A 17,318-nucleotide genomic window follows, 5' to 3' on the forward strand; every position below is an offset into this window, starting at 1 on the left:
TCGAACCCGGGGCCTCGGGGTGTCGGCGAGTCTGGCGCCCAGCCCACCGCCCGGAGTCCTCTCTGTCCTGCGGGGGCCCCTCGCTCCCGGCCGCACACGCTCGCCCTGCACAGCCACGCCAGGCACCGCCTCGCCCCCCGCGCTTCCTAAAGACGGGCTCCTACACCCACGCCGCCTGGGAGGCCCCGCCGATCCCCTCAGCTCCTGTCCATTTCTATTCCTGGGCCCCCAGACTCTGCCTTGCGTCGGTCCCCGCGCGGGTCCGAGGTGCAGGCTGCAGGATCGCACAAGGCAGGTGCCAGGGGTTTCACAGAGGCCCTGAGAGCGCCCAAAACCCTTGTGGGTTCCCACCTCGCAGCTGTTGCCTTTGCAGATTCTGCAGCCTAGAAAGCCGCACACACACACCCCCCCACTCGCACCCAGTGCCCCTCCCCTCCCGGGCCCTGCGTGTGGTGTGAGGAGCCCACCCTGGAGCCTCCCTCTCTGGGTGTGTGTGGGGGGGGGGCTCTTCACCAGAGCACTAAGCACCACAGTAAGCTTCCCTACACCCCTGCCTTTATTTCCTGTTTGCTAAATTTCATTCATCTGTGTAACAGGTGGATAGGCAATGAGGGTGGAAACCAGGGAGTAAGGGAGAGGTGGAGTTACAGGGCGGGGAGCATGCGATTTTGAGTGTGGTGGTGTAGGCCTCCCTCATCTGGACAAATACTGGAAGGAAAGGGGGGAGAACAGCAGGTGCAAAGGCCCTGTGGCCTATTGTGGTTGGTGTGGCTGGGAGGCCTGGGTGGGTGGGGAATGGGATCAGAAGTGTGGGGTAAGGCTGTGTACGTGAACGGGGGCTGAGAGGAGCAGACCTCACAGGGTTTGAGTAAGGAGTGTTTCCCAGGGTCACTTAAGTCTGGAGAGAAAAACCACAGGCGAAAGCAGGACCATAGGGGGGCCGCCTGCGGGGTCGGGGTGGGGCAGCCAGAGCAGGGGGTCTGTCTAGCCTCGGGATGGGATTTTAAGGGAAAGAGTGCCCAGAGACTGGAGGGGGGTGGGGGAGGGGAGAAAGGGGAGGCAAAGAGGACCCAGGGTTTTGGCTTGAGCCCCCTCAGGCGAGCCGCCCTTCCCTGAGGCTGCCATGGCGGGTGCCTGTTGTGCCTGAATTCCAAGGGGGCCCAGAGCAGCGAGCGGCACCTAGTAGCTGATGAGCAAATGCTTGGGAGGGAGGGATGTGCCGGGTGCCTGGGTGAGCAGTCCCTTGAGTGTCCCTTGGCGAGAGCCGTGTCCTCTACCCTCTGCCTGGTTTGTTTTTTCCCATCCACCCTCTCCCGAGCCCTATCCATCTTTGAATGATGTCTTCCCCCGACCCAAGGGCCATGCTTGGGGACATTCCCTCCTTTTCTGTAATAAAGCCCTGGGCTGGTATTCACTGCACAGCTGAGCCCCAACCTGTGCCGGGCACCCTCCCTGCCCTGGTGGCAGCCCCTGCAGGAACCGGATCACGCAGCACACACGTCCCTAAGCCCTGACGGCTCGGGTCGGCCTCGGGAGCGCGCAGGACTGGAGCTCCAGGGGGCGGGGCCTAGGCTGCGGGGCGGGGCGTCGGGAAGTACCGGCCCACGGGGGCGGGGCACGGCGTTGCTAGGCGGTTCTGATAGGTGGCGCCGGAAGGGTTGCGGCCGGAAGGCCCCGCCCCCACCAGAACGCGGCGGACGAATCAGGTGACCGGAGCGGCCGGTGGCTCGAAGAGGCAGGAGCTGGTGGCCGGTGTGGGTGCGTCGCGAGGCGGCGCGGGGCTCGGGGTGGGGGGCTCGCCGCGTTGGGGCCCCTGGGGCGCTGGACCAGCCGTCCTCGGGGGCGGGGCACGGAAACCTGGACCCAGACGGGAGAGCGGACGGAGCCTGGTGCTGGCCCCGCGCCTCCGTTCTTCCTGGGCCGTCGTTGTCCCACTGAGGGCCGCCCCTTAGGCGCTCAGGGCTCCTCGCGCCGCGGAGCTGGGATGGACTGGGGCGGCCCGGGGGCCGAGGCTGCGATCCACACCCAGCCCTCGCCTAACGTGTCTCAGCTTCCAGAGTTCAGCGTAGAGAGGTCGAGAAAACGGAGCGATCTGCTTAGGGCCCGAGAGCCATGTTGCTGAGAACAGGTACCTGCGTGGGCAGGGTGGGGGCGGGGGGGCTCCCTGGGGGGCGCCAGCCCGTAGCTGCCCCCCTTCTTCCCCAGAGCGGGTTTGTGGGGAGATTGTGCCTCTCGCGGTCGGAGCTGGGTCGGGAAGGGAGGTGTCCCGCCCAGGAATCAGTTCTCCATACGCCTCTTCCTTGGTCACCCCTTCTCCCTGAAGTGCAGACGCCCTGCCCTGGGTGCTATCAGCCCGTGCGAGGCCAGCTCTGGGAAGGCCGCACAATGACTCCATGCATCCCACGGACACGGCGGGTGGGCAGGATGGGGGCCGGTCCCACCTGCGGACCTTTGCCCTCCTGAGGCCTCTTGAGGACCTATGGTGGGGAATCATGAGGCCTGGACTGGAGAGCCGGAGTTGGGCCGTGGGCGTTCTGCATGTGGCTGGGAGGGCGCTGGTCCAGGAACCAGGAGGACAGAACTTCGGCATCGGTTTTCCTAACTCCAGCCCTGCTGTGGCAACGGCGAGTGGGAAACCAGGCTTCAAAGACCTCGCCTTGCTCCAGGCTCCATCCCTCCCCCACTCACTGCACCAGACAGTTGCTGCAGGGAAAGGCGGCCCCCACCCCCTCACCCCCCTGCGCCTCCACCCAGGAGCACAAGGCTCGGCCACGGCCACGTGTGGGGCGGTGGGATGAGGGCTGGGCTGTTGAAGCACTCACAGTCACTCCCCGGTCTGCACCCCAGTGCTCTTGCTGGCCCTAGTGGCCCAGGGGCTCCTGTTGGAGAATGGACTCCTGCGGACGCCGCCCATGGGCTGGCTGGCCTGGGAGCGCTTCCGCTGCAACGTTGACTGTGACGAGGACCCAGAGAACTGCATCAGGTGAGCAAGGCCCGCACCCACCTGGCAGCCTTAGCCAGAGAGGAGGGTCAGCCGGAAAACAGGGCGGAGTCAGAGCCCTCCCTCTCAGAGGGGCCCCAGGCGGAAGTGACTTTGGAGCTGTCTGCCAGCTATCCTCGTGAGCTGCCGAGGGCCTCCGTGGGGGCTGTCAGGCCCGTGGGTAGGGACCTGTTGGTGAACCCAGCTCCTGAGATAATCGGAGGGAGATAACCTAAAAGGCCAGCCCAGGCCTCACATGCTTCCCCTGCCCCTTGGCCTCAGTGCCAGACTCCTTCCAGCCCACCTTGCTTGTGGCGCATGATGCAATCCCTGGCAGTCCTTGACTTTATGACCTTAAGTCTTCTGCTCACAGCAAGCTCATGGTTTCTTTTCTTTGTAAGGTTTATTTATTTATTTATTTGAGAGGCAGAGTTATAGATGGAGAGAGGGAGAGACAAAGAGAGAAGTCTTCCATCTGCTGGTTCACTCCCCAAATGGCCACAATGGCTGGAGCTGTGCCAATTTGAAGCCAAGAGCCAGGAGCTTCTTCTGGTCTCCCATGCAGTGCAGGTGCCCAAGGACTTGGGCCATCTTCTACTGCTTTCCCAGGCTACAGCAGGGAGCTGGATTGGAAGTGGAGCAGCCAGGACTCGAACCGGCGCCCATATGGGATGCCAGCACTGCAGGCGGAGGTTTAACCTACTATGCCACGGCGCTGGCCCCTGGGTCACGGTTGCTATAGCGCAGATTCACAGTCAGAGCTGAGGAAGGCATGGAGGTGAGGGGGAGGGCCAGCCTGTCTGGGCGTCTGAGCTGCCCTACTCTCCTGCCCCTCCCTAGTGAGCGGCTCTTCATGGAAATGGCTGACCGGCTGGCACAGGACGGGTGGCGGGACCTGGGCTACATATACCTCAGCATCGACGACTGCTGGATTGGCGGACGTGATGCCGAAGGCCGCCTTGTGCCCGACTCCAAGCGCTTCCCTCACGGCATTGGCTTCCTGGCTGACTATGTGAGCGCCACCCCAGCCCTGCCCCGGGCCTGACGGCCAGAGCACCCTTCAGCCATGCTGCCTGGGGCCCTGGTCTGGACCACAATTCCCCAGAGGGGGCAGTTCCTGAGCTGATCTCAGAGAGGTGGCGTTTGCGGCTGAGGGCCTGGCAGAAGCAAAGGCACAGGGGCAAGAAAGCACTCACGGGGGGGGCGGGCACTGGGGGGGAGGTGGCCACAGCTGGCAGAGGCTGGCCACCAGGCCTGGACCTCCTCCTTTGGCCCAAAAAAGCCACAGAAGGCTTATTTATTTATTTATTTGAGAGGAAGGGTTACAAACAGAGAGAGGGAGAGACAGAGAGAAAGTTCTTCCATCCGCTGGTTCACTCCCCAAATGGCCGCAACAGCCAGAGCTGGGCCAATCTGGAGCCAGGAGCCAGGAGCTTCTTCCAGGCCTCCCATGCGGGTGCAGGGACCCAAGCACTCAGGCCATCTTCTGCTGCTTTCCCAGGCACATTAGCAGGGAGCTGGATGGGAAATGGAGCATCCGGGACTTGAAGTGGTGCCCACAGGGGATGCAGGCGCACACTTAACCTACTAAGCCACAGTGCCAGCCCCTCCATGGAAGGTTTCAAAGGGTCCTGGACAGACGTGCCTGTGCGGAGGCTCCTGACGATCCTAAGTCTGCCATGTCCTTGACCCTGCCAGGCTCACTCCCTGGGCCTCAAGCTGGGCATCTACGAGGACATGGGCAACTTGACATGCATGGGCTACCCGGGCACCACTCTGGACAAGGTGGATCTGGACGCTCAGACCTTTGCCAGCTGGAAGGTGGACATGCTGAAGCTCGACGGCTGCTTCTCGACCTCCGAGGAACGAGCCCTGGGTGAGCTGGGCAGCCAGCCGGGGTGACTGTGAGTGACCATGAGAGTGGCCTAGCATGCCCACTGGCTGGGGTGACTGTGAGTGATCATGAGTGTGGCCCATCTGTGCAGCTGGCCAGGGTGACCATGAGTGACTGTGAGAGTGGCCCAGCACGCCCACCGGCCGGGGTGACCATGAGTGACCGTGAGAGTGGCCCATCTGTGCAGCCGGCCAGGGTGACCATGAGTGACTGTGACAGTGGCCCAGCACGCCCGCTGGCCGGGGTGACCGTGAGTGACTGTGACAGTGGCCCAGCATGCCCGCTTGGCCGGGGTGACCATGAGTGTGGCCCGTCTGTGCAGCTGGCCAGGGTGACCGTGAGTGACCGTGAGAGTGGCCCAGCATGCCCGCTGGCCGGGGTGACCATGAGTGTGGCCCGTCTCTGCAGCTGGCTGGGGTGACCGTGAGAGTGGCCCATCTGTGCAGCCGGCCAGGGTGACCATGAGTGACTGTGAATGGCCCAGCACGCCCGCCAGGCTGAGTGTGGCCCATCCGCGCAGCCCCTTGCAGGGGTGCTTCGCGCTCCTCCTCTCCCAGGGGCTGGAGGGACTGTGACTTCCAGGCTCCCTGAAGATGGGGTGGCCCCGTGGCTCCTCCATGCACAGGGCAGAGGCCTCTTTGTAGCCTCGGTTTGGGCTGAAGCCCCGGAGTGCCTCCTGTGTCTTCCCAGTCCCAAAACAAGGCTCGGGCTCTCTCCAGGGTACCCCAAGATGGCCGCTGCGCTGAACGCCACAGGCCGCCCCATCGCCTTCTCCTGCAGCTGGCCAGCCTATGAAGGGGGCCTCCCCCCCAAGGTAGGTTCCGCAGGGCGCCCGCCTGCCAGCGCTTTCCACAGCTCCCGAGTGGCTGCCAGGCCTCTCAGCCCAGTGGCCCGCGTGCTGATGTGGGGGTGTTCAGAGGGGGAGTCATGAGTACCCCAAGGGGAGGGGCCTTCACCGCCAGGCTCTGGAGAAGGAGCCCCCGTCAGGCGGGCCGCAGGGCTGGGAGCCGTGCAGGGGAGCCGCGGGTGCCAGCGCACAGCATCCAGTGCCGGTGGCCAAGCCTCAGAGGGGCCTGCAGGTACCTTGCCGGGGCCCCTGACAGCATTTTATGCTAGGACAACCTGAGGGAGAAGAGCACAGACGGTGGCGCTGTCACTGAGAGAAGGGGCGGGGGCACCACTTGGACTTGACCCCGGCTGCAGCGAGAGGGCAGGGCAGGTGGGCTTCTGGCACAGGTGCATAGAGATGAGGCCTGGGAGCCCCGGAGCAGTACCACCCTCTCAGAAGCCATCATCCTCCTGAACGGGCTCAGGGGCCTGCTCACTGCCCATTGCCACAGCCCCTGTCCTGCCGAGCCGCCCCAGCCCTGGCCCCAGCGGGCAGTGGCGTGTGGCTCTGGTCCTGAGTCCGGCCTTCCCGATGCACAGGTGAACTACAGTCTTCTGGCCGACATCTGCAACCTCTGGCGCAACTACGACGACATCCAAGACTCGTGGAGGGACGTGCTCTCCATCCTGGACTGGTTCGTGAAGCACCAGGACGTACTGCAGCCAGTGGCTGGCCCTGGACGCTGGAACGACCCAGACATGGTACCAGCACGGAGGGGGGCGTCCCCATGCCCACCATCCCCCACTGCCCTGTGTCACTTCCTGGATACTCCCCACCAGGCTCTGGGTCTGCAGTTCTGAAATGCGCCCCTGCGCCCCACGCAGGAGGCTCGCCTTAGAAGCCTGCTTCCTGGTGCATTCCGGGGCCCCGCCCCTCCCTGGGCAACAGAATGTTCAGCGCCAGGGCCTGGGAACACCCATTGTCAACCGCCTCCCCCGGTGATTCTGCCGCTTCCCCAGCCCCCGTGTGAGGACTTGCCTCGTGACCCACCCTGGCATGCAACGCTGTCTGTCCAAAGGACAAAGGTGGCCACCACGCCCACTCCCTCGCCCCTCCCAGCGCCTGGTCTGCCCCATCCCCGCTGTCCTCCTACCAACCGCTGCCCTGCCTCGCCTGGCCCTGCACAGGCACAGCGGGCTTCAGCTTTGCTTCCCACCTGTCCTAGCTCACTCACAGTCCTAACATTCCTGCCTGGTTCATCTTACAGTTTGATAGTTTTTATCTGTTCTTACTACCAGTGGTGATTACCGTCATTACAAATACTAAGCCAGGTGGCGGGGGCAGCCTGGAGGGGCAGAAGTTGCCCTGCTTTGCCAGTCTAGCTCCAGCTCTGCCACTTAGCTTAGGCAGGTTACTTAATTTTGTCTGGGCCTTGGTTTTGTTTTTTTTGTTTTTTGTTTTTTTTTTTTTTTTTTGTTTTTTTTTTTTTTTTGACAGGCAGGGTGGACAATGAGAGAGAGAGAAAAAGGTCTTCCTTTACCGTTGGTTCACCCTCCAATGGCCGCCGCGGCCAGCAAGCTGCGGCCGGCACACCACGCTGATCCGAAGCCAGGAGCCAGGTGCTTCTCCTGGTCTCCCATGGGGTGCAGGGCCCACCTTGGGCCATCCTCCACTGCACTCCCGGGCCACAGCAGAGAGCTGGCCTGGAAGAGGGGCAACCAGGACAGAATCCGGCGCCCCGACCAGGACTAGAATCCAGTGTGCCGGTGCCACAGGTGGAGGATTAGCCAATTGAGCCACGGCGCCGGCCATGGGCCTTGGTTTTGTCAGTTGAAAACCTATGGTTCTATCAGGCCACAGGAGCCTAATAGGTTCTAACACTTACTTAAAGGGCTTGCATTAAGCCCATGTTGCATTAGTGTTCATTGTTTGTGTCCTGACTGTGGATTGGTTGGCATTCTGTGGCGCCCAGGGCAGGTGGGTGACCAGTGGCAGGTGCACAAACCCTGCCCGGGTCTGCTTTCCCACACTGCCACCCTGGACATATTTCTTGACTGGCATGTTCTAATTTGTACACTTTTTGGCAACAGAATCTCACTTGATCATCTGAACAACTTGTGATGCAGACACAACACATAGGACCCCCCCTCCACACACACACACACACACACACTTCTTGATGGGGAAAAAAGGCTGAGCTCAGATGCCACGTGGCTTGCGTGGCCGCTGGGCCACGCGGCTGTGCTGAGTCGGCCCCCACGCGAGGCCATCCTTCCCCATTTCCTGGCTGCCCTTGCCGTGGCTGCAATCTGGGGTTGGCGCCCATGTGCACCTCCCCTGCACCCATGTGCAGGGCTGACCACTCCTCTTCTCTGCCCTCAGCTGCTCATTGGGAACTTTGGCCTCAGCTTCGAGCAAGCCCGGTCCCAGATGGCCCTGTGGACGATCCTGGCAGCCCCCCTCTTCATGTCCACGGATCTTCGTACCATCTCCCCCCAGAACATGGACATCCTGCAGAATCCGCTCATGATCAAAATCAACCAGGATCCCTTGGGCATCCAGGGACGCAGGATTCTCAAGGTACCAGGCTGGTGGGGAGAGGGAAAGGACAGGTTGAGTCCGAAATCTGCTCAGCTCCCCAGGGCCACCCCTCATGGTTGCGTTGCAGCTGACGACTGCTGGGAGCCGCCCCGCCTGCCTCCACCTTGCCAGAGTGAGAGCAGGGCCGGAAGCAGGACATGGGGGAGGACACGGCGCACAGGGGGACGCCGAGGACATGGGGAGTAGGACGTGGCGCGAAGGGGGACGCTGAGGACATGGGGAGTAGGACGTGGTGCAAAGGGGGACGCCGAGGACATGGGGAGTAGGACGTGGCGCACAGGGGGATGCCGAGGACATGGGGGAGGACACGGCGCACAGGGGGACACCGAGGACAAGGGGGAGGACACGGCGCACAGGGGGACGCTGAGGACATGGGGGAGGACGCCGAGGACATGGGGAGTAGGACGTGGCGCACAGGGGGATGCCGAGGACATGGGGGAGGACACGGCGCACAGGGGGACGCTGAGGACATGGGGGAGGACACGGCGCACAGGGGGACGCCGAGGACATGGGGGAGGACGCCGAGGACATGGGGAGTAGGACGTGGTGCACAGGGGGACCCCGAGGACAAGGGGGAGGACACGGCACACAGGGGGATGCTGAGGACATGGGGGAGGACGCCGAGGACATGGGGAGTAGGACGTGGTGCACAGGGGGACGCCGAGGACATGGGGAGTAGGACGTGGTGCAAAGGGGGACGCTGAGGACATGGGGAGTAGGACGTGGCACACAGGGGGACGCCGAGGACATGGGGGAGGACACGGCGCACAGGGGGACGCTGAGGACATGGGGGAGGACACAGCGCACAGGGGGACACCGAGGACAAGGGGGAGGACACGGCGCACAGGGGGACGCTGAGGACATGGGGAGTAGGACGTGGCGCACAGGGGGACGCCGAGGACATGGGGGAGGACACGGCGCACAGGGGGACGCTGAGGACATGGGGGAGGACATGGGGAGTAGGATGTGGTGCACAGGGGGACGCTAAGGACATGGGGGAGGACGCCGAGGACAAGGGGGAGGACATGGCGCACAGGGGGACGCCGAGCCACGGGGCTGCTGCAGCCATCTACGATGCCCTACAGAGGACCAGGGCTTCCCTCTAGAGTTGCTTTAGCCAAGGAACCCTGCTGCTACTACTGGTATCTACTGAGCACCTACTGTGTGCCAGGCATTGTAGATAACATTTTCCCAGCAAGGTAGATTTTCGTCCCGTTTTGCCGATGAGGAAAACTGAAAGTTTGAGAGTTTAAGGAACTCTACCCCAAGGCCACGCCATTGGCACAAACAGGACTTGCTTGAGGTCCACAGTGTTGCCCCGGAGCCTTTGCTCTTCACACGGGTCCCTAACTCTCGAGTACGAAAATCCACAGAGCTACCGTGATGCCCAGAGGAGCCCGGGAACCTTCTAGAAGGCCAGCTTCACTGTGTGCCCTCCACCCCAGCGCTGCCAGCTACTGCAGGTCAGCCCTCACGCTCAGGCCATTGTGGCTGCTCAGTTACATCTTTTGTTTATCCTCCGCGGCCCTGCGAGCTCCCGAGGCTCTGTGTCCTGGCCTGGGGCTGGCCTGAGGTGTCAGTGAGCATCCTCCGACTTGATAAGGGGGCAGTAGGGCTCTGGCATGCTCCCCAGTCCTCTGTGTAAGAAGCGGCTATGGGCTGGAGGGACTCAGAGCTCAGAGGAGGGCCAGGAAGGGGACTTCAGGACCTGCAGCTGCAAGGGGCCCCAGCCAGTAGCCACCTTCTGTGCCCAGGAGAAATCCCACATTGAAGTGTTCAAGCGGCCGCTGTCCGGGGAGGCCAGCGCCCTGGTCTTCTTCAGCCGCAGGACTGACATGCCCTACCACTACCACTCCTCCCTCTCGCAGCTGAACTACACCGGCTCCAAGATGTATGAGGTGAGCACTTCGGCTTTCCCGGGAGGGCTTTGCTGGGGTGCTGCTCACTCACCCATGGCCTCCCTGAGCTGGGAGCTTTGGGGCCTCTGGCGGGTGCCCGTGGGGCAGCTGCAGGCACTGAGGGCTGAAGCTGGCGCTGTTTTCGATACCCGCGTTTCTAGGCTGTGCAGACGGAGCTGGGTATAAAAATGAGTCCCCTTAACCTCCAAGGCTGTGCCCCTCCCCCCGTTGGCCGCCTTTTCTGGCACATTCCTCAAGCTTTTCCTAGGGTGGGAGCTTTCTCCATGGCCTGTGCTGAGGCATCTGTTTTACCCGTGGAGGGGTGATGGGAGGTGTGGGCTCCTGCTTCTGCAGGGAATACTGGACAGGCAGGCTGAAGTGCAGCCCGACCCCCTCTGAGGGGTCTCTGCACAGCCAGCCGTCCTCACAGAGCACGGGGGCGTCCCTCCCCGCTGCAGGCCCAGAACGTCTTCTCCGGTGACGTCATCAGCGGCCTGCGGGATGAAACCAACTTCACCGTGATCATCAACCCTTCGGGGGTGGTGATGTGGTACCTGTATCCCATCAAGAACTTGGAGATGCCTCAGCAGTGAGGAGCTGGGGCGTGCGACAGACTGCGGCCGCCCCGCGGAGCCTAGACCCTGGAGCCACGCACGGCACACTGAGGGCAAGTGCTCGGCGACCCGACCCCGTCATACCCAAAGTGCAATCTCAGGGCCAGTGTCCAGGCCCTGCCCAAGTGTGAGCCCTCTTGGGAACTTCTCTCGGGGTGACTTCCTGTGGCCTCCCCGGCCTCTACCTCAGCTCTACAGCCCCACGGGCGTTGCTGAACAAGTCGGCCAGCTCCTGAGCCCCCACGCGCGCGGGCACTGCTGCCCATCCGGACTGCAGCCTCTGACCTTGCTGTTGACTCTGAAATCAGGATTTGGGATTTTTCTGATCAGGAGCAGAGCTCTGAACTCTTGCCAGGGACACTCACCGGTCACGTGATTGGCTTTCCTACCGGGAAAAGGCCTTGCAGGCTGACCCGGCCGGAGAGGGAGGCCCCCTCGGGTCACCAATAAAGTTGCTGTTTAGTCGCATTCTTGGGATTGGACCTGGGGCCTCAGGCAGCTGACACTGCACAGGGTGTGGCTTTCAGATCCTTGCTCTCCTGGAAGACGCATGGCAACGTCTGGCCCCTCGTGGTTCAAAGGGACCTGAACACTGTCTCCCTAGAAACGCCAGACTTGCCTCCCGCCGGGGCGTCCTCCCTGCTCTGCCTGGCGCAGTCATGGTGACGCCCAGGGAGGCAGGGCAGCAGTGTCACCCACGCAACCGCCGGGGCTCTCCCCACCAGTGGCTCCGCCCCTTCTTAGCCTTATCACGTCTCTCCCAGCCTGGCCAGAGAGGAGGTTCAAATCCCCCAAGTGTGTCGGCAGCCAAACTCCAGAGGGCCTTTGGTCTTTTTTTTTTTTTTTTTTACAGGCAGAGTGGATAGTGAGAGAGAGAGACAGAGAGAAAGGTCTTCCTTTGCTGTTGGTTCACCCTCCAACGGCCGCCGTGGCTGGCGCGCTGCAGCCAGCGCACCGCGCTGATCCGAAGCCAGGAGCCAGGTGCTTCTCCTGGTCTCCCATGCGGGTGCAGGGCCCAAGCACTTGGGCCATCCTCCACTGCACTCCTGGGCCACAGCAGAGAGCTGGCCTGGAAGAGGGGCAACCAGGACAGAATCCGGCGCCCCGACCGGGACTAGAACCCAGTGTGCCGGCACCACAAGGCAGAGGATTAGCCTGTTAAGCCACGGCGCCAGCCCAACCTTTGGTCTTAACATCTACTTCCTGCACCTAAGGAAGGGGTACAGTGGAAGAACAGCAGGTCCCTGGCTGCCCCTCCCCTAATTCCCTGGGGTGCCCTTTCCCACCAGCCAGGTGCTCCTTGGGGGTACACTAAGCACCCCAGGCCTTGCACTGCCCTGGCCCTATGGCATCTCTTCTGGGCAGAACCTCCCTCAGGTTCTGAGGTCCTTGTTTCTAGAGTTTGGTGTCAGGAACTTGCAATTGCACATTTTACAATGTCACTTAGGATCACGGGAGCTGTGCTGATAAAGTCGCCAGATACGCGGTCTGCTGACTGAGTCCCTTTCCCCAGAGACTGCTGGGTTCCCTGGGGACAGAGCCTGCCTCGTCCCAGGCCTCCATCCTCGAAGGCTTGTCCTCCTGTGCCCACTTCCAGCTTTGGGTCTCGGTCATTGGTTCAAGCAAAATGGAATGGCCTCGGCGGGAACACCTGGCCTGCCAGCTCCAGGAAAGCAGCTGGAGAACACACGTGGCGGAGTCCAGGGTTGAGACCATGGACTTGGGGGTTGGGACTAGGGCTGAGCTGGACTTGGCTGGTAACTCCCTCACCTTCCAGACTCGTCTCTGCTGGCTGCGTCACTTGTCTTGTTCTCGGGCGCCCGATGGTTTCCATCTCTGCACCCATCCATCATATTCTCTCCCTCTCTCTCTCTCTCTCTCTCTCTCTCTCTCTCTCTCTCTCTCACACACACACACACACACACACACACACACACACACACACGGCCTATCTTCCAGGCCATTGCTTTACCTTCTCCTACCCAGGGCCAGTTAGGAACTCCTTTGTTTTCTGTTTTGTGTCCTGGTCCAAGGCAGGACACAAGGATACCCTCTCTGTTTTAGAAAAGTTTTTATTATAGAAATGTTCAAACATAAAAATAAAATGGGATGATGAGCCTCCCTGTAACCCATCACATAGCACCAGCTACCATCCACTGGTGCCAGTATTTCATCTCTCTGCCTGCCACACGCTTTCCTGGTGTGTGAGCCATGGTGTTTGAGAGCAAATAACAGAAACCCTAAACACTACCATATATCTAACAGAGTCTTTAGAAAAAACATGCAGGACCTTCATGCAATTTTCCTATTGAACAAAGCAAAGAATAATTTAATTACCAAGTTTGTGGTCAGCTTTTCCCGATTGTCTCAAAACACTTCTGTGGTTTACTTGAATCAGGATCTAAGAACAGGGATCAACTGGATGTGAGGGCGATCTGGCTGCGACATCTGTCACCCCATTGATCGCCAGGGTTGATTCGGCTGATCAGGCTGGCTAGGCGGGTGTCCCCTTCCTCCCTCACCCCTCCATGTGCTTCCCTCCCGAAGCTGCGCGCTCGGTCAAAGAGCACGACCTTCCCTGCTAGAGGAGGACCGGTCTTCGGTCAAGGGTGTACGAGTAGCTGCGCTCCCCTGCTAGAACCTCCAAACAAGCTCTCAGGAACAGGGATCAGCAAAGATGTTCCCATTCAGAACTGCCCGAAGTTTGCAACTTCCATAAAGACAGTGACAAACCTGCCACAGACAATCAGAATCAACTTCCACAGAACTCTAGAAATGAACCCAAGTCTTGCAGCAACCCAGCAACCGTTCTGCTCTATCTCACACCATACACAAAAATTATTTCAAAATATATTAACAACTTAAACATAAAACTTGAAATGGTAAAACTCCTAGAAGATAACACAAGGGAAAACCTTTTTTAAATAATTTATTTGAGGGGCCGGTGCTGTGGGTAGTGGGTAAAGCTGCTGCCTGCAGTGCCGGCATCCCATATATATGGGCGCTGGTTTGAGTTTCAGCTGCTCCACTTCCAATCCAGCTCTGCTGTGGCCTGGGACAGCAGTGGAAGATGGCCCAAATCCTTGGGACCCTGCACTCATGCGGGAGGCCCGGAAGAAGCTCCAGGCTCCTGGCTTCGAATCAGCCCAAGTCAGACCCTTGCAGCCATTTGGGGAGTGAACCAGCAGATGGAAGTCCTCTCTCTCTCGCTCGCTTTCTCTGCCTTTCAAATAAATAAAAAAAAATTTTTTTTTTTGACAGGCAGAGTGGACAGTGAGAGAGACAGAGAGAAAGGTCTTCCTTTTTGCCGTTGGTTCACCCTCCAATGGCCACTGTGGCTGGTGCACCGCACTGATCCGAAGCCAGGAGCCAGGTGCCTCTCCTGGTCTCCCATGCGGGTGCAGGGCCCAAGTGTGTGTGTTTGTGGGGGGGCTCCAACTGAAAAGAAAACAAAGTTGCTAAGCCTTCGCTGGACAAGGCCTCTAAGCCTTTGCTCGAGTTTGCCACACTTCCGCATCCCGGTGACTCAGCGTGTCCAACAATCTAAGATGGCCCCCGGGGGAGGAACCTAGCCTGACAGGAGATTTCCATATTCGTGGACAGTACGTGTCCTCGGCTGTGATGGGCCCTTGAGGGCGCGCCTGGCTCATGTCCTGCCTGACCTTTCAGCTGGTTGGCTCGGTTCCCCTGTGCCCTGGACAGCCCCCGTTCTGTGTCTATAAAAGCTCTTCCCCTCCCAATAAAGTCGAGAACCGGCTGCGCCCTGGGCCTTGACTGATCTCCCGGCTCTGGTGTGGTGGCTCTGGTGTGGTTCCTTTGCCACCGACACTCAGCATCCCGCTCGGCCCCTGAGCTCCCCAGGCTGGCCCTGAGGAGCTCTATCGGACCTGCTGCCCGATGACAAGCAGTACCCAAGCACTTGGGCCATCCTCCACTGCCCTCCCAGGCCACAGCAGAGAGCTGGACTGGAAGAGCGGCAACCGGGACAGAATCCGGTGCCCCGACTGGGTGTGCCGGTGCCGCAGGCAGAGGATTAGCCTATTGAGCCACAGCGCCGGCCAATAAATAAATCTTTATAAAAAATAATTTATTTGAAAAGTAGAATGACAAAAAAAAAAAAGAGACCGAGATCTTCCATCCTCTTCTTCGCAACAGCTGGGGCTAAGCCTGGCAAAAGTCAGGTTATGGGGCAGGTACACAACCAAGGTGTATAATATTATGTAGCTACTAGCAGCGTTTATGAGTTCTAAAACATATATGAAAATGGAAAATAATGTCAGGTGAAGCACTATATATACAGAATAGTTTCAACTACATACAAAATATGCATAAAAATATTGACTTAAATGTCTTGTGGTCCAGTAAGATTGTAGACTTTGAGGTCCTGAACCCTCTTGTTATCTGTTGTATCCTTTATAAAAACACTTGACTTATACTTTTATTTTTAAGGTCTCATTTTTAGGTGGCTTAATGAGTCTACAAGACAGTAAGGAAAGGCCAATGAAATTAAGGAGTTGGCCAAAGTGGGAGAATGGAAGAGTCCAGAACAGTGGTTCTCAGCCAAGATGCTCCTGCCCCCCAGCAGGCAATCAGGAAACAAGAGGGGGCATTTTTAGCCACCACGATTGGAGGCCACTACTGGGGTTTAGTGGGTAAGAGATCAAGGATGCTAGACATTCTGAAAGGCACAGGCAGTCCCTCGTGACAAAGAATTGTCCTACACTCCCTCATGACTTTCAGATGGGTCTCCAGCCACTGCTGTAGGTGAGCCTAAAGTCCAGCCCTATTTAACATGATCTTAATATACACAGAACTTCTCAGGGATTCAACTCGATAAATCAAAGGGAAGCTAAACTTTACTTGGAAATTTTTCAAGGACTGTTCACTATTTTGGAAAACATTGCTACAGCATGATATTCAAGTCACCAAATGCAACACGGCCCTATCAGTTAGCATTTCTAGTGCTGATCCAGCAGTGAGCCTGTGTACAGCAGGCGAGCGCTCGATTTCTGCAGTATGTCCTCCAGTGTAGGGAGACGTGACGTTTATGTGTTAAGATACTTAACACTTTACTAAAGGCGCAGACATTTAGCCTAGTGGTTAAGCTGTCCATATTTCACATCAGCATACCCAGGTTCAAGTCCTGAATCTGGCCCCTACTCCAGCTTCCTACTAAACAGACCCTTGGAGATAGTGGTGATGGCTCAAGTAGTGGGGTCCCACCACCCACTCTGGAGACCCAGATTGAGTTCCTGGATCCTGGCTTCAGCCTGGCCCTCTCTCAGCTTTTGGGAACATTTAGGGAGTAAATCAGCAGGACAAAGATCTCTTTTCCTTCTCTCTCTCTGCCTTTGAGATAAAAAAAATTAATTAAAAAATAAATGTTATTATAAACTACTTTTATTTCCTCCTTATGTCATACTTATTGTAGTATTATATTGATTTGGGTTGAAATGGTATGGAATTATATGCACTTGTCTACAAATTTCACTGAAGGAGATATTACCAAAGATTTGTTATATGACTATTTCTTACAATATAGAAATATAAACTGATATAAATATTTTTTAAAATATAAATGTCACAAAGTCTTGCTATAAAAGGGGCATTTGGTCTGATGTTTTAATGTTACTATAGTATATATTCCTTGCTTTTCTCATTTAACACGAAGCCTTGGAGATCTCTGCATAGGTAGCATGGGTGTATTATAGTTTATATATTATTATTAATGGGCATATAGAGTACCTCTAACTTTGGGCTATTAGAAACAATGAATACAATGAAATCTTCCCACTTGCATCTTTGTGTACATATGCAACTATTTCTCCGGGATGGATATGAAGATGTGAAACTGCTCTATCAAGAATAAACTCTGCAAACCTAGTAAAAATGGTTTCGCATTTCAAGTTGCATTTCCCTAATGCTAGTCTAGGTGAGCATCTTTCACATGTGTTCTGGCCACGCTATTTCCTGGTTTATTGGTAATTCCTGTGTCCATTTGTCTTCTTTTGGGTTGATCTGTAGCTCTTCATATATATTCTGATAATAAACAGATTTAATACACAGTTAGAAGTGACTTTCGCCTAGTCTGTTGCCTATCTTGCCATATCAAAGTTTTAAATGTTGATAAAGTCAAAAATTATCACTCTTTTCCTTTATTGCTTTCCTTCACTGCTTTGTTCTATTGTGGGCCTCACAAGGCCTCTCTACCTCTAGACGTCACTGTCAGTGGCTGTGCAGTCCTCCACTGCACGAACGCAGCACATCATTAAACTGTGTTTTACGACCAGATACGTCCATCCTTTCACTAACATACTGTGAAAAACAAGTTAATGTCCAACGCGATCGTTTAGCGGGCATCTCAGCGCATAGCAAACGGAACGCAACACGAACGGGAAAGGGGAGACAAGCAGGACGCTGTTCCCAGACTTACGCGCCAACTGCGCTTGCAGTGGGGCCAAAGCCAAGCGCAGTACTGGGAGCCACCCGCACAGCGCTACTC

The 17,318-nt window shown here is 57.9% G+C and overlaps 1 protein-coding gene across 1 annotated transcript; it reads left to right on the forward strand.

The window, feature by feature from the left end:
* Positions 1 to 1,685: 1,685 nt before the first annotated feature.
* On the forward strand, positions 1,686 to 11,302 carry NAGA (alpha-N-acetylgalactosaminidase). Its single transcript, XM_062202765.1, has 10 exons — positions 1,686 to 1,758; positions 2,051 to 2,128; positions 2,848 to 2,983; positions 3,821 to 3,992; positions 4,679 to 4,856; positions 5,594 to 5,688; positions 6,303 to 6,464; positions 8,086 to 8,283; positions 10,059 to 10,202; positions 10,661 to 11,302. Exons 2-10 carry the CDS (start codon positions 2,113 to 2,115, stop codon positions 10,793 to 10,795), a joined length of 1,236 nt encoding a protein of 411 aa, XP_062058749.1. The 5' UTR covers positions 1,686 to 1,758; positions 2,051 to 2,112; the 3' UTR covers positions 10,796 to 11,302.
* The last annotated feature ends 6,016 nt before the right edge of the window (positions 11,303 to 17,318 follow it).

This window comes from Lepus europaeus, chromosome 10 (genome assembly GCF_033115175.1).
Source record: "Lepus europaeus isolate LE1 chromosome 10, mLepTim1.pri, whole genome shotgun sequence".
Taxonomy (NCBI): Eukaryota; Metazoa; Chordata; class Mammalia; order Lagomorpha; family Leporidae; genus Lepus; species Lepus europaeus.

Coding starts and splice junctions, on each gene's coding strand:
- NAGA (XM_062202765.1), top strand. Junction 4,857..5,593: donor CTCCGAGGAACGAGCCCTGG/GTGAGCTGGGCA, acceptor GGCTCTCTCCAG/GGTACCCCAAGATGGCCGCT. Junction 5,689..6,302: donor AAGGGGGCCTCCCCCCCAAG/GTAGGTTCCGCA, acceptor CCCGATGCACAG/GTGAACTACAGTCTTCTGGC.